The sequence below is a fragment of the Phyllobates terribilis genome, unplaced genomic scaffold (genome assembly GCF_046119375.1).
Source record: "Phyllobates terribilis strain yellow unplaced genomic scaffold, ASM4611937v1 Scaffold_12__6_contigs__length_324123572, whole genome shotgun sequence".
NCBI lineage: Eukaryota > Metazoa > Chordata > Amphibia > Anura > Dendrobatidae > Phyllobates > Phyllobates terribilis.
This window is the reverse complement of record NW_027362772.1, coordinates 50,838,688-50,855,155: the sequence shown is the minus strand read 5'-3', so window position 1 is coordinate 50,855,155 and position 16,468 is coordinate 50,838,688. Positions and strand designations below refer to the sequence as shown.

At 44.4% G+C, this 16,468-nt stretch overlaps 1 protein-coding gene across 1 annotated transcript in view; it reads left to right on the top strand.

Annotated features, from left to right (window-relative positions):
• The first annotated feature begins 7,277 nt into the window (after positions 1 to 7,277).
• Positions 7,278 to 16,468, top strand: part of LOC141173045 (phospholipase A2 inhibitor and Ly6/PLAUR domain-containing protein-like) — a 117,688-nt gene continuing 108,497 nt past the window's right edge. Inside the window, exon 1 of the mRNA XM_073657678.1 lies at positions 7,278 to 7,394. Coding sequence (XP_073513779.1) covers positions 7,340 to 7,394 — 55 coding nt within the window. The 5' untranslated portion in view covers positions 7,278 to 7,339. The remainder of the gene's footprint in view (positions 7,395 to 16,468) is intronic.

The window sequence follows — 16,468 nt, the reverse complement described above, 5'->3', positions numbered from 1 at the left end:
TGCCACCAGGTTACGGCTATTGTCACACACGACCATGCCTGGATGTAGGTTCAGCGGTCTCAGCCAAAGATTTGCCTGCTCTTTCACAGCTGTCCACAATTCACAAGCAGTGTGACGTTAATCACCTAAGCTTATGAGTTTCAGTACAGCCTGTTGCCGCTTGGCTGAGGCAGTACTGCTGTGGTGATATCTGAGATGGAGGCTGAATATGAGGAGGAGGAGGAGGAGGATGATGAGCAGGAGCTGTACACTGTGGGCGCAACTCTGACTAACATAAGGCCCGCAATCCTCGGAGTGGGGAGGATGTTTTCAGTCCTAAGGTCCGACTGGGTCCAGGCTTCCACTATGTTTACCCAGTGTGCCGTCAGGGAGATGTACCGTCCCTGGCCACAAGCACTTGTCCACATGTCCGTTGTCAGGTGGACTCTCCGAGTAACTGTGTTGTTGAGGGCACGGCAGATGTTTTGGGACACGTGCTTGTGTAGTGTGAGGTTGGCACACCGGGCAAAATAGTGTCGGCTGGGGACCGAGTGCCGAGGTACGGCTACCGCTATAAGTTTGCGGAAGGATTCTGTCTCCACCAGCCTAAAAGGCAGCATTCTCAACGCAAGCAGTCATGAAATGTGCGAATTTAGGACAGTGGCCTGTGGGGTGTTGGCTGCGAATTTGCGCTTTCGTTCAAAGGTCTGGGATATGGACAATTGAACGCTGCCGTGGGATGTGGACGTGGACATTGATGCTGTTTCTTGAGAAACTGCCATAACAAGTGAAGACTGAGAGGAGGGGGCAACTTTTCATGCAGTATGGACAGGGGATTGCCTTGCACGCACAACAGGGGGTCTCTTACATGCACAACAGCGGAAGAAGCAGTGGTGACACCCGCTGACACTGGTCGTGGACCCTGGGGTTCGCCCCACAAAGTCGGGTGTTTTGCTGACATGTGCCTGATCATGCTGGTGGTGGTCAATCTGGTAGTTTTGTCACCCCTGCTGATGCTGGCCTTGCAGCTGGTACAAATGGCCTTTTTGGGGTTATCAGCAGAGTCTTTAAAAGAATCTGGAAGATCTACCGGTTGCACTGGCAATGTCCCTCGTGTTGGTGTTACAGGGAACGGTTGCCCGCCTTCTGTCAGCGACCACCACACTGCTTCTTCCTGCCGGTTGGGGTACTCTGCCTCACTCCCCCTGTGTGCTGCTGGCCTCGCTCTGTGTGTCCTCCTGCCACGTTGGGTCAGTTACTAGATCATCCACCACCTCCTCATCTTCCACTTGCACACCACGATCCTCCTCCTCACTTCGTGGCAATTCTGTCTCGTCATCGTCCACCTCTTGTGACAAATTGCCAGCGTCGACTTCCTCTGGCTGTGGCTGTTCAAATATTTGGGCATCGCTACTTGGGATTTCCTCTTCCACCACTTCAAGCAGGCGAGGGGCACAAATATGGAAATGGACCAGTGAACAGCTCTTCAGAGTGTCCAACTTTGGGATCAGTTACTGTCTGACGACACCCGGCATGGTGGGAGGAATGAGCATCAGGGTGAGGAGTAGTATGCGGTCGAGACTCACAGCTACTAAAACTTGACCGTGTGGAAGACAGACCGGAGGTGGTGGTGCCCAGGTTACTGGAAGTATTATCTGCTATCCAATTAATAACCTGTTCACACTGATCAGTTCGCAATACTGGTGTTGTAGTGTGCATCCCTAGTAATTCGGTCAAGTAGTGGGAGCGAGATGATGTGTCTGTTGGTTGTGGCACATTTTCACCTTGGCCAGGGCTCCGTCCTCTACACGCACCATCACCAGAACGTCTAGTTCCACGTCTCTTGCCACGCACCTTGCCCATTGTAAATTAAGTAAAATAGCTTACACTTGCACTATCAATGGAAAAAGGGTAATAAAAAGGAGATTAGAACCGTGGAAGAGGAAAATCAAAGTTCTATTTCTCTGGCCTTCACCAGAATCTTTTAAACAGATATAATTGTGTCTGAACACTGAGCGAGACACTCATTTTTTTTTTTTATGTAAAAAATGCCAAAAGCTGGATAATACAGAGATTTGATCTGTGGAACTGCAAAACCAAAGTTATAGTTATGTGACCTACACCAGAATCTTTTAAACAGATATATTGGTATCTGAACAGTCAAGGAGACACTATTACTGTTTTTTTAAAGTACAAAAGGTTGAAAGCTGGATAATACAGAGATTTGAACCATGGAACTGCAAAACCACAGTTATAGTTATGTGACCTACACCAGAATCTTTTAAACAGATATATTTGAGTCTGAACAGTCAGGGAGACACTATTTCTGCTTTTTTTTATGGAAAAAAGGCCTAAAGCTGGATAATACAGAGATTTAAACCATGAAACTACAAAACCACAGTTCTAGTTATCTGTCCTACACCAGAATCTTTTAAACAGATATATTTGTGTCTGAACAGTCAGCAAGACACTATTACTGTTTTTTTTTTACGGAAAAAAGGCCAAAAGCTGGATAATACAGAGATTTGTACCGAGGAACTGCAAAACCACAGTTCTAGTTATCTGGCCTACACCAGAATCTTTTAAACAGATATATTGGTGTCTGAACAGTCAGGGAGACACTATTACTGTTTTTTTTATGGAAAAAAGGCCAAAAGCTGGATAATACAGAGATTTGAACCGTGGAACTGCAAAACCACAGTTATAGTTATGTGGCCTACACCAGAATCTTTTAAACAGATAAATTGGTGTCTGAACAGTCACAGACACACTCAATTTTTTATTTTTTTTTTGGGGGGGGGATACCAAAAGGTTAATAAGACACGTATTTGTACAGTCTGACTTAGGGAAAAAAAAATACAGGATTTAGATGAAAAAAAAAGGATTTTTCCTGGCCCCTGAGACCGGGGGATAAGTCTAGCAATTTGACCAGCAGGAGCAGCACACAGGACTGTAATACACTGTTTGTTGGTATAACCACTGTGTCTCCTATACAGCCTGCCTGCCTGCCTGATATCTGGGATGGATATTAGTCCTGAGAAGGACTGTTTGATTTGGCAGGCTTTAGAGACGCTACACTACCTATCTCGCACTATATATCTCTCCCTAAATCAGCAGCACTGACCGTACACTGTCTGATCCCGGGCGACTGTGTCCAAGATGGCGGCACCCGGTTTTAAATACTCGAGGTGACGCTGTGCGGCCAGCCAAACACTGTAATGCCCACAAACAACATGTCTGCGGCATTACAGTGACTGGCTGCCAATCCCTGCATGTTCATTGGCTCTGTAAAGAGCGCCAAACATGCAGGGCGGAGACCCGAGCTCCCGCCCGAGTAACCCGGAAATGCTCGGTGCTCACCTAACATCCCGAGTACTGAGATGCTCGAAGAGAGTAACTAGCAGTGTCGAGCATGCTCGCTCAACACTAGTAATCACCTCAAAATAATTTTATTAGTAGATATCACATCATAAACAAAACAAAAAAATAAGCCACAATCTAGTTCATAAAAACATTTAAAAGGACAAAAGATGGCTGAATATGCAATCTTCAAATAGGTACGTATCCCACGAGTTTCGCCGCTACACTTGCGGCTTCATCAGGAAAAATTGCAGCATACTCAAAACGCAGCTAGTCATGTTTAAATACTATGTGAAATCAGGTATATCACCCAACATCTGAACAGGCACCAGACTGAATAGAAGCAACATGATTCAGTCGGGCAAAGATGGCTCTGAAGACCGGAAGTAATGTACATTGCCGGCTGGCAATGCTCGCGCATACGCAGAACCTCAAAAAAATCAGGCTACAACAAAATGGTGCCGGATACCTTTCGCATGCGTGATGGTCGCGGATACTTCTGTAGAGACTTCCCAAGCATGGCATTTGCCATGCAATTTTAGGATATTATGACATAAGACACACAGAAAGCAAATGGGCTTGGATATAGATTTCAAATATCATCAGGGTTAGATGTAACACATCAGTTAATTGAATAAACCATTTTAAAGTCCTGAAATAAACCACAGACATGATGATCGCGCCAATAAAGACACAGCCATGTCTGGGTAGATATGAGTGTTGCAACACTTGAAGAAAAACAAAGAGCTCAAAAGTAGACATACTTCGCATTTGTCCATAAGATGTATGCATAGATTAAATTTCAATTATGAACCATTCAAAAGACATAAATAAAACAGTTTATGTATAATCAATAACACAATGCATTAGTACAGGACTTATCTCTTTTTATCTCTTTTTATAACAACCAGAGAAGAGGAGCTCCTCATTAAGACCGTTAGTTATCATACTTTTTAACTCAAATATCCATCATGATTCACTGTGGTGGAGGGCTTTAACAATGTCTCCTCCTCTGATTGACACCTTTGACAATCACCATCTGGTTCCATGCTGTCCAACTTTTTTTCCTTCTTAATCTTCTTTCAGAATTTGTCTTCAGTATTGTTCAATCTGTGTAGGGGCACCTGTCACCAAACAAGTCCCTAACGCAGCATCGCACATAGTTATGTCACATGTGATGTCATGATGTCATGGTCCATATCGTGAAGACATGTGTGACATAATGTATGCTGTGATGACTGAAACCTAAAAGTACCTACACAAAGTGAAGAAGACTAAGTAGGATGTTAAAAAGAGAAGGAAGTCAGAAATAAACTGGAGAGCATGGCGTGATTGTCCGGCATCACTAGCCTAAGTTATCAGTGGCAGGGAAACATGTGAGCGACAATGATTTTTAGGTTTTTTTTACAGCATGTGGTTACTATGGTTTGTGGTCTGTTTTTTTCTTTTAGAGCAAGGAATCTAAAAGCTTGACTGTCTAATAGTTAGTCTTCCCTTTTCTTGATGGTAATGATACAACTAACATTCTATAAGCATTCCGGCATGCAGCTTGCCATCTTCGACTGAGGGTCCCATTGGGTTATTTCCTGTACTCCATAGTGATCTGGCTGTCAGTCTCATCACCTGACTTTGCCCAGGCTATTCAATTTCCACTCCACAACAACCTGTTGTTGTTTTTCATTTTCCTCCTTCTCCTCCTAACCATCTCACTGCATGCAGCATGGACCTTGACAGTCCCCAACAGATATAAACTGGCGATAATCATGTAAAAGGTTGCAGTTTTTGCATCCTGGTAAATGTTTTTTTCCAAGAAAAATATGGGGAGCATTGTTGTTGCCATAGTTGTTCCACTATCAAATTTAGCTATCTCTTCAAATTATCATTGTTTTAACTAGTGAGTTCAAAAGTAACCTCAATATCCTTTGATGTCAGGGTCTTGCAGAGATATTTCTTCAGCCTGGCTACATCACCTGCTTGCGCTTGGGATAATTTAGGGATAATTTAATGTCTCCCTCCACATACACCTGCTGCTGCACCTCTTCCTCCTCCTTCTCCTCCTGAACATCCTGCTGGATGTAGCATAGATCTTGAGAGCCCCCAATAGCCTTAAACTAATTATAATCATGTACAAATTGCTGCTTTTCCTCCATCCCATTTTGCATCTTGGTAAGCGTTTTTTTCCCCAAATAAATGTAAGGGTGGGTTTTGGCATTGTTTTTACCATAGCTGTTCCTACTATCAAATTTAGCGGCCTCTTCAAATTCTCATTGTGGTTAGCTAGTGAGGTCAAAAGTAACCTCATTGTTCTCTGAGGTCAGGTCCTTGCAGAGATATTTCTATAGCATAGATTACTCAAAAAAATACAGTATACTAATTTGTTGAATAATCCGATTTTCAAATTGATTGAAGCTTAAAGCACTTTAATGGTAATGGACACCTGGATGTTTCTTAGAATTAAAATTTACTTTGTGGCCACTAAAAATCAAACTGGTTTCATCTACATTAATTTAGAATAAGCATTGCTCTACATAACAGATGCACCTCAATCTTCCATAAAGCACTTACATCCTGCTGTAGTGTGTGCATAAACAATACAGGAAGGACATTGCTCCAATATGATCGCTCCAATTTTTGAATTAAAAAATAAATAGCTACAACATTTAAAACAAAAATAAAGATTAAATTATTGTCAACTAGTACACTTGGGTTGGCGTGGTGTGACACCTGGTAAGAGAAGCGAGACTCAAAAATAAGGGAAAAATATTGTAGTTTCAGGCACATGCTGTCCTGGTAACAAGCAAGATGTAAAATTAAGACAAGTATATTGTTGTTTCAGGAGCTCATCGCCCTGGTCAGGTTGTTTAAACAGAATCAAAAGTACATGATTGTAGCACTTAACTCTTTCACTGACAATTAGGAAACCCACTTTTTATGATCTTTCTAGACAACTTATATCGATGTCCTTCCGGTAGGATATTTTTTTCCTCATAACCATGCCCCATTCAGACCACACTACTTTTTGGATAGTCAATACTTCTTCATCATCTCCATTGCCTCTCTCACCTGCTTAATGGGCTGGTGCTCTGTTCAATGAGAAAATCATCCTGGTTTCATGCACGGTAAACCTTTCAAAAATGCAGTTTACCTGGAGGATTTAAGGTTTTTCAACTCTTGCGAAAGTCCTGGTCTACTCTTTTTTTAAAGAGCCTTATGGATGTTCTGGGAGTGCAAATTTATTTCAGTTGAGGCAGCCTAGACAGAGTGACAATTTTAGAGGACTTTAGATTAGCTCAGATGTTGGTTATTTGTTCCATTTCCATTTCCAAAATTGATTCAGAATTTCCAAAATTGATTCAGAATGACAATTCCGACAGAGAGAGGAAACAGCCAAGTACAACAAATTCCTTTGTTGGCTTGAAGATCCCTGTGCCACGAAAGAGCTATAATATAATGGTCTTTCATATAGTTTTAGTATTGAGTGTTTTTTGATTTTGGGTACTTTGTCCTATGGAGACATTGGTGAAGGAATCATCCTATGTCCCAAATTAAAGTTTTTAAAGGATCAATATCTTCACTCTGTCACTTACCCCATGTACACAGCATTGCTGGAGCTTAGGTATTCATATAGTGACAGTTAGTTTTTAGTGGTCGTAACCGTGAATACTTAAGTTACTTCAACGCCCTGCACATTGTATAAAGAACATGTCAATTCAGAAGAATTATACTACATTTCTAATTGGAGGTATTTGCCTATATTATTAGTACACCTACTACATATTTGGATAGGATGTTGAAGATGAAAATACTCTTTTAACTTAGAAGCTTACAAACACAATGGTATGAAGTTTGACCTGACTTATAGAAGACGTTGATATGATTGTTGATTAAACAGAAACAATGACACAGCCCACATATCAGCATATAAATGCTTCAGTCGTCGGGCTCGCGCATAAAGAAAATCAGATTTGATACTGCCCAGAAAACGTCCGTGTTTTTGAACATGATTAGGATCTTGATTGTCCTTTTTACTATTTTCTGTGCCATTTTATGGACAGGTAAGGTCTTTTAAAAGTATTTATAATGGTAGGTTGAATTTTCATGCACATTTATGGGATATTTGCTGGACATCATAATCAAATAATATCTGCAACACTAAAAAACAACCCACAAGATTTCACTTGAAGATGAGGAGGCAACTCAAGTAAAGTAACAATCCAGCAGGTCTAATACTTTATCCTACCCGGAATACAAAACTATTGGGCTTGTTCTCCTGGAAGAACCATTTTGAGGGTTCCTCGGAAGAAGATAGTTCTCCTGTTAGATCTTGTCCTTTATTTGATTTAGTTGTGAAAAGATTTTGAAATATAATAATAATAGTACTGGATTAAGATAAATGTTCTGTCTGCCTGGTCTTGCTCTTATAGAGAACCTGTCATCGGGATTAGTCATGTTAAACTAAATGCATATCGACAAGTATCTCAACCCCTTAAAAGATTATACACCATGTTTAATAATAAAAGATAATACTTTATTAACTGAATATTTAAAAACATTTCATAAAAAAGTAGACACCTCAATATAAAGGGGCACAGAACCAATTCAACATACATCCCATTCACAATATACCAGTTGCATATTCAAAGTAATCAAGTGTCTCCTAGTCATTTCAAAGCTGTCACAGACGTGCATTTAAATAGAAAGAGTTCAGCTAATATTATAAGTATAACTACCTGGGAACTTGTCACAGTGGGGAAAGCAATGAGTGTGTCATGGGCTGATCCTGTGTCCCTCTACTCAGGAAGTGTCATGAAATGCGCGTCGGTGTAGAGGGACGCAGAACAAGCCCCAACACACTCATTACGATATATTGAGGTATCTACTTTTTATGAAATGTCTTTAAATATTCAGTTAATAAAGTAGTATCTTTAATTATTATTAAGCATGCTGTTCACTCTATATTTCTAGCCAGGTAACCCTGGGGTTGAGATATTTGTTGATATGCATTTAAGTATTCTGGTGACCCACTGACCAGATGGTTACAATATTTTTGGACTTTGTTTGATTTAGCCAATGTTAAACTAAATGTATTGGTATAAAGGAGCTGTCCAACTGGTTTAATAGGTACCTTCACTTTAAAAAGACTAGTTATTCTTTAATTATGTAAAAATATTTGTGTGCAGCTATTCATGCATCAAGGCGGACCTATGGGGTGGGACTGTGGGCAGGGTGCTCGGCTCTGCTCCGGCCTCTCAGCTGCCTCTGGTGTCAGTATCTTGTTACTGTTTTAAATTTCACTCCTGCACCATCCTAACTGCAGGTGGCGCTTGCCCACATTAACCTCGCAGTGGGCTTCAATAAAATGGTGCCAGTGATGGCAAGATCTAAATCTGCACATGTACCAACACAGGGGCCATTTAACTTTAGACCACTATGAGGTCAATATATGCAAGCACCTCCTGTGGTTAGGATGGTGCCAGAGCAAAACTTACAGTGGGTACGGAAAGTTTTCAGACCCCTTTAAATTTTTCACTCTTTGTTTCATTGCAGCCATTTGGTAAATTCTAAAAAGTTCATTTTTTTTCTCATTAAAGTACACTCTGCACCCCATTTTGACTGAAAAAAGCAGAAATGTAGAAATTTTTCCAAATTTATTAAAAAAAGAAAAACTGAAATATCCATTTCCTTGTGATCCTCCTTGAGATGGTTCTACTCCTTCATTGGAGTCCAGCTGTGTTTAATTAAACTGATTGGACTTGATTTGGAAAGCACACCACCTGTCTATATAAGACCTCACAACTCACATTGCACGTCAGACCAAATGAGAATCATGAGCTCAAAGGAACTGCCCAAGGAGCTCAGAGAAAGTATTGGGGAAAGGCACAGATCTGGCCAAGGTTAAAAAAGAATTTCTGAATTACTCAAGGTTCCTAAGAGCACAGTGGCCTCCATAATCCTTAAATGGAAGAAGTTTGGGACCACCCGAAGTCTTCCTAGACCTAGCCATCCAACCAAACTGAGCAATCTTGGGAGAAAAGCCTTGGTGAGAGAGGTAAAGAGAGGTAAAGAAGAACCCCAAGATCACTGTGGCTGAGCTCCAGAGATGCAGTAAGGAGATGGGAGAAAGTTCCACTAAATCAACTATCACTGCAGCCCTCCACCAATCGGGCCTTTATGGCAGAGTGGCCCGACGGAAGCCTCTCCTCCACATATGAAAGCCCGCATAGAGTTTGCTCAAAAACAGATGAAGGACTCCCAGACAATGAGAAATAAGATTCTCTGGTCTGATAAGATAAAACTTTTTTTTGATAATTCTAAGCGGCATGTGTGGAGAAAAACAAGCACCGCTCATCACCTGCCCAATACAATCCCAACAGTGAAACATGGTGGTGGCAGCATCATGCTATGGGGGTGTTTTCCAGCTGCAGGGACAGGACGACTGATTGCAATTGAAGGAAACATGAATGCGGCAAAGTACAGAGATATTCTGGATGAAATCCTCTTCCAGAGTGCTCTGGACCTCATACTTGGCCGAAGGTTGACCTTCCAACAAGACAATGAGCCTAAACACACAGCTAAAATTACAAAGGAGTGGCTTCAGAACAACTCTATGACCATTCTTGACTGGCCCAGCCAGAGCCCTGACCTAAACCCAATTGAGCATCCCTGGAGAGACCTGAAAATGGCTGTCCACCAACATTCACCATCCAACCTGATGGAACTGGAGAGGATCTACAAGGAAGAATGGCAGAGGATCCCCAAATCCAGATGTGAAAAACTTGTTGCATCATTCCCAAGAAGACTAATGGCTGTACTAGTTCAAAAGGGTGCTTCTACTCAATACTGAGCAAAGGGTCTGAATACTTATGACCATATGATATTTCAGTTTTTCTTTTTTAATAAATTTGCAAAAATTTCTACATTTCTGATTTTTTTCAGTCAAGATGGGGTGCAGAGTGTACTTTATTGAGAAAAAAAATGAACTTTTTAGAATTTACCAAATGGCTACAATTAGTGTTGAGCCACCCCCGTAGTGTTCGAGTTCGGTTCGGTTCGTCGAACACCCGTGTGTTCGCCGAACTGTTCGTCGAACTGTTCGTCGACCACCTTCGAACACCGTTAAAACCAATGGCAGGCAAACAAAAACACATAGAAACACATAGAAAACACCTTCAAAGATGTCCAAAAGCTGACAAACTGCTCAGAAGACATAACTAACACATGGAAAAGTGACAAGTACATATAGTCATGCGAAAATAAAAGAGGTGGAGGAGTAAAAGGAGGGGGAGACACAGATATAGGCATGTCATGCCCTTCTAAAATCCAAAAAGTGAGAAGCCGACACGGCCAGTCCGCTCCTGCCCGTGCCACCTCCGTGTCGCCGGGTTTGTGCCAGAGCCGCGGTGAACCCTGACAGCCAGCCCCCCTCTCCCAATAATGGTGCCTGTCCGCTGGTGGGTCGAGCGAGCCCCCCTGTGGTGGAGGCAGCTCTAAGCTTTTTAATTTAAATTGTCTCTCTAATTTGAATGAATACACTTTAAATCCATTTACAAGGATCTATTGGAGGGCAAGTCTCATGCCAGCAGCCGCGTAATTCCAGCTCCAGTAGCGTCCACTAAAGCTGCTGCAGTTAAAAAGCTTTTATAAGGATCGAGCTCGGCTGTCCACCGCAAGGCATCCTACTGTGAGTCCCAGCCCCTATGCCTTGGGGTGCCTCCTGATGCTCTTCAATAAGTATCCCATGGTCCCGAATCATTTCCTTTGAAAAAATTAAGTGTCTAAACTACAGGTGGTGTAGCTTACTTAACAGCCGGGATAATCCGCTGACTAGCAGACACTGCTACTAGGCACAAAGTATTTCCTGGGCTAGATGCAGTTAAAAATTTGTAATTAGATACTCTCGTTGGATGCTGAGAAAGCATTTCATAGAGTCTCCTGGCACGCCATACATGATTCTCTTAAAAAGCTTGGGGTAGGGGTCTAGGGGACCCTTTTATAGCCAAAATCACGGCCCTGTATCGCAATACGTCACCTAGGCTGAAGATAAATGGAACTGTAGCACCCTGAGGGCTCGGTTGCTACAGACGTATTGCACCTCACCCAGAGGTGTGATATCTCACTCTCAGGTAAGGATGGAGTGTGGATCAGGACCCGACACCTGCATGCATTACACCACATTGCCGTGGGGCAGGGCGACCAATATGCCCCTGAGATGGGCACGACAGTCCCTGTCCCTGGCTGGAGTGGGGGGAGGGAACACTGAGGAAGGGGAACCCTGTAGTGCAGGAGCAGGGAGGAAGCAGTTCCTGGGTGCATTGAGAAGGGAGTATAAAAGGTGGGCACCATCTTAGTTCAGTGCCGAGAAGTCTGAGCAGAAGTGGCAGGGAGCAGGGGCTCTGCATGAGCTCTGCTCCGGAGGCGGGCCTAGTAACAGAGGCCCAGGCCTGGAAGAGGGAGAAGGAAGGAAGAGGAGCGGAGAAGGCTCCAGGAACGAGGAATGAAGGAATCCCAGGGGTGCGGACGGGCGAGTCGCCACCGCACGCCCGAATCCACCTGCGTGGAGGGGTCAGGCCAAAGGGGGAGACCGGTCCCCGAACTAGTGGAGGCAGGAAACGACCCTCAGCTAGAAACCGGAGGCTCTGACATTTTATGTGGCGCAGCCCCTCGCTACACCCGCTAGGAAGGCACCACATAGGGTCAGGGAAACTGGCGCCAAGTTTACCAAGAGGAGGCCCGAGGCAGCCGGACAGAAGTGTTGGTAAGAAAGGCCAGACAAAGGACACACAAAGGGGGTCCTGTGAAGTGCTCCAAAGTTATCTGGGAGTTGTCTGAGCCCCTCACCTGGTGAGCACAGTACGACGTGGGCAGCCGTTACCTGCAGACGTGGTCTGGATAATAAGAACTGTGAGTAAAGGCCCTGGACTGCATCACTGACTCCGTGTCGTTACTGCTGCTGCCCTGCACCATCACCCCCATCCTCCGCATACACTGCCCTGAGGCTATACTCCTCCCGTGGGGAGTTATGCTATGCTCTGCTGCACCCACAACACCAGCCTCAGCGGTCTGCCCTGTAGCAGCGGTTCACTCTGACCGCAATCCACGGGTGGCGTAGTCGGACATTTAAACATCAAAACCACATAAATAGTTCCGCCACTGGTTTGACCGCCCTGAGCCACGGAACCGGGTCACCGCCACGAAGACTACAACCACCAGCATCCACCAAAAAGGGTCCGGCTCCGGGTGTCCCAAGGCCCAGGGGGTGCGTCAGAACATTTTCATCACCTTTCACAATCACCAATGGGACAAGGCAGGGATGTCCTCTGTCCCCTCTCTTATACATCCTAGTGACGGAGCACCTGCTCTCATCAATTCGCCATAACCCCAATATTAGGTGGATTGAGGTGGGAGGCACCGAGTACAAGTGCTCTCTATTTGCTGATGATGTCCTAGTATATATCACTCAATCACATATATCCATCCCTGCTGTTATGGCTGAAATAGATCACTTTGTTACATGGTCAAATTTTAAAATCAATGCAGCGAAGTCTGAGGCCCTCGATGTCTCCCTCCCCAAATCCATATAGGATTCCATCCAGTCCAACTTTCCCTTTGCCTGTCCCTCACAGGGTATCAAATACTTAGGAATTCCTATTCATAGAGACCTCTCCCATCTATGTTATCTTAATTTTGGGCCCTTTATTGAACATCTCCATACAGACCACGGTTGGCAAGTTAGAACTGTAAGATTCACTACGTGAACCGCTGGTGTTTTGTGGAAAAGCACATGTACACTGCGTTCCAAATTATTATGCAAAAAGTGTTTAGGAGTGATAAGGGAAGAATATGTTTGTTTGTCAGTTAAACTCATTGATGGTGATGTGTGTCAGGGCTCTTTATATCACTGTAAGCAATTGCAGACACCTGTGCTAATTAGTTTGGCAGGTGTGTCCAATGAAAGGCAAGACTACTTAAGAAGGCTCTCTCACATTATTAAGCAGCCTACATTTTCTTCCAAAATGGGAAAGAAAAAGGATGTGTCGGCTGCTGAGAAGCAACAAATTGTGGAGTGTTTAGGTCAAGGCATGACTACAATCAACATTGTGCGATGATCAGGATGAAGTGTCTTGGCAATCAAGAAGTATGTAGCTGATTCACAGTACACACGTGTGCGTGCTGATAAGGGCAAATTGAGGACTCTTTCCTACAGGCAATTACGTCAGGTTGAAAGAGCAGCGGCAAAAAAGCCTTGTAATAGCAGCAGACAAGTTTTTGAAGCTGCTTGTGCCTCCAACGTCCCCCGAACAACAAGATGCAGGGTCCTTCAGAGGTTTGCAGCTGTGCATACGCCATCCTGTCGACCTCCTCTATCCACTTCACACAAGCAGAAACGGCTCCAGTGGGCCAAACATTACATGAAGACTGATTTCAAAACAGTTTTGTTCACGGATGAGTGCCGTGCAGCGCTCGATGGTCCAGATGGATGGAGTGGAGGATGGCTGGTTGATGGACACCCCACGCAAACACGGCTACAGCGCCAACAAGGAGGAGGTGGAGTAATGTTTTGGGCTGGAATCATGGGGAGAGAGATTGTCGGCCCCTTTAGGATGCCTGAAGGCGCTAAAGATGAACTCCATAATGTATGTGGATTTTCTCAAACAGCACTTCCTGCCATGGTTCAAGAAGAAGAACCGTGTATTTCACAGCAAGATCATTTTTCTGCATGATAATGCACCATCTCATGCTGCACATAAAACATCTGCATATCTGGCTGATATGGGCATAAAAGGGGACAAACTTATGGTGTGACCCCCATGCTCCCCTGACCTCTACCCCATTCAGAACCTTTGGAGCATCATTAAAAGGAGTGTCTATGATGGCGGGAGGCAGTTCACATCTAAGCAACAGCTCTGGGAGGGTATTCTGTCCTCATGCAAAACAATTGAATAAAGTTTTGAGTTGAAAACTGTTTGATTTCAGTTTCTAACAACCTGCTAATGCTTATAATTTCAAAAATGACCATTTTTTTGGTCTTTATTAAAATGAAAAGGTTGATCGAAAAGTTTGGGGGATCTAAGAGTGTGGCAACCCAGTAGTCATGATTACTTCGAATTCTGACAATATGAGGGTCATGCTGCAGGTAGTGCAGCAAGAAGGCACTTATGTGTCTTGCGCATCTCGGAGCCCCAAAATTATTTTCCGGGCTAGATGCAGCTAAAAATTATTTTTAATTTTAAATCTGGTGAAGCTTTAGTATAGATGGCCTAATAGGATCAGTGCTGCACACTGCTACAAAGCCCAAATTATTTTCCAGTCAAGATACAGATAAACATGATTAGTAATTTGAAAGCTTAAAACGGTTGGTAGGGTGATTTTAACCAATCATCAAGCTTTTACTCTCCCCAGGATGACACAGGGGTAGAAAAGTCGTTTCGGATCCATGATTTGTTCATCTTTATGAACGTGAGTCTGTCTACATTATCAGTGGAGAGCCGCGTGCGCTTATCTGTCAGCACACCACCAGCAGCGCTGAACACACATTCAGACAGAACGCTGGCTGCGGGGCATGACAAGATCTCCAAGGCGTAAGTGGCTAGCTCCGGCCATTTATCCAGATTGGAAGCCCAAAAAGAGCAAGGGTCCAGTGACACAGTCGTGGCTTCAATGTTTACTTGGAGATACTCCTGTACCATCGTCTCTAGGCGTTGACTATGTGTCAGACTTCTTGTCTCCTGTGGCCTTGCAAAGGATGGGCTAAAAAAGTGGTGAAATGATTCCGCAAAATTGATGTTACCAGCAGATACTGTGGTTCTGTTACGGTTTGAGTGCTGAACACTTGACGGTCCCACGGTTGGCAAGTTGGAACTGTGAGACTCACTACGTGCACCACTGGTATTTTGTGGAAAAGCACATGTAAGATTCTGCAACAGTCTCTGCTGATACTCCTGCATGCGTGCATCCCTTTCTATGGCAGGAATAATTTCTGCAAATTTACTTTTGTACCGGGGATCTAACAGTGTGGCAACCCAGTAGTCAGGATTATTTCTAATTCTCACAATTCGAGGGTCATGTTGCAGGTAGTGCAGCAAGAAGGCACTCATGTGTGTTGCGCATCCAGGAGCACCAAGTCCCTGTTGTGTTGGTGGCGAGGTAACAATCATGCTACCTTCCTCTGTCCTCTCCCCCCAACCTCGCACAACAGAAATGTGATCAAGGTCTCCCTCATCTGATGAGTCTTCCATCAGTTCGTCCTCCACTTCTTCCTGGGCTCCTGCACCTTCCTCACTAGTTTGGCTGCTACCATGCGCCCTGGTAAAACCATCTCCCCCACCCTCACATGCCTGCCGCCTTGGTGCTGCCGACCGTCTGGACCTTGCAGATGTTAGCCCTTCCGCATACAACTCCTCCTCCTCTACTTCCTCCACCTCCTCTTGTGCCACCACCTGACTCCGAATTCTGTTTAACATGTGCTCCAGCATGTAAATCACCGGAATAGTCATGCTGATAATGGCATCGTCAGCACTAAACATCTTCGTCGCCATTTCAAAACTGTGCAGAAGGGTGCATAGGTCCCTGATCTGAGACCACTCCTCCAGCGTGATTTGCCCCACCTCTGAATCTCGTTGGCCCAGGCTATACGTCAGAACGTATTGCACCAGGGCTTGTCGGTGCTGCCACAGTCGCTGCAACATGTGCAGAGTTGAATTCCACCGGGTAGGCACATCGCATTTTAGCCGGTGAAGTGGCAGGCCCAACGACTTCTGTAGAGATGTAAGTCGCTGAGCTGCGGGATGCGAATGGCGGAAGTGAGCACACAGCGACCGTGCCCTCTGCAGAAGGCCATCTAGTCTGGGATAGTGGGCTAAAAATTGCGGGACAACCAGGTTCAACACGTGAGCCATACAAGGCACGTGTGTGACATTGCCCCAGCGAAGGGCCGCACCCAGGTTTGCAGCATTGTCGCACACGGCCTTCCCTGGTTTCAGGTCCAGTGGAGACAACCATTCATGAAATTGGTTCTCCAGAGCTGACCACAACTCCTCAGCTGTGTGACTCACATTTCCCAGACATTTCAATGTAAAAACCGCCTGATGATGTTGAGCCCTACTGCCAGCATAGTAAGGAGGTGTGCAGG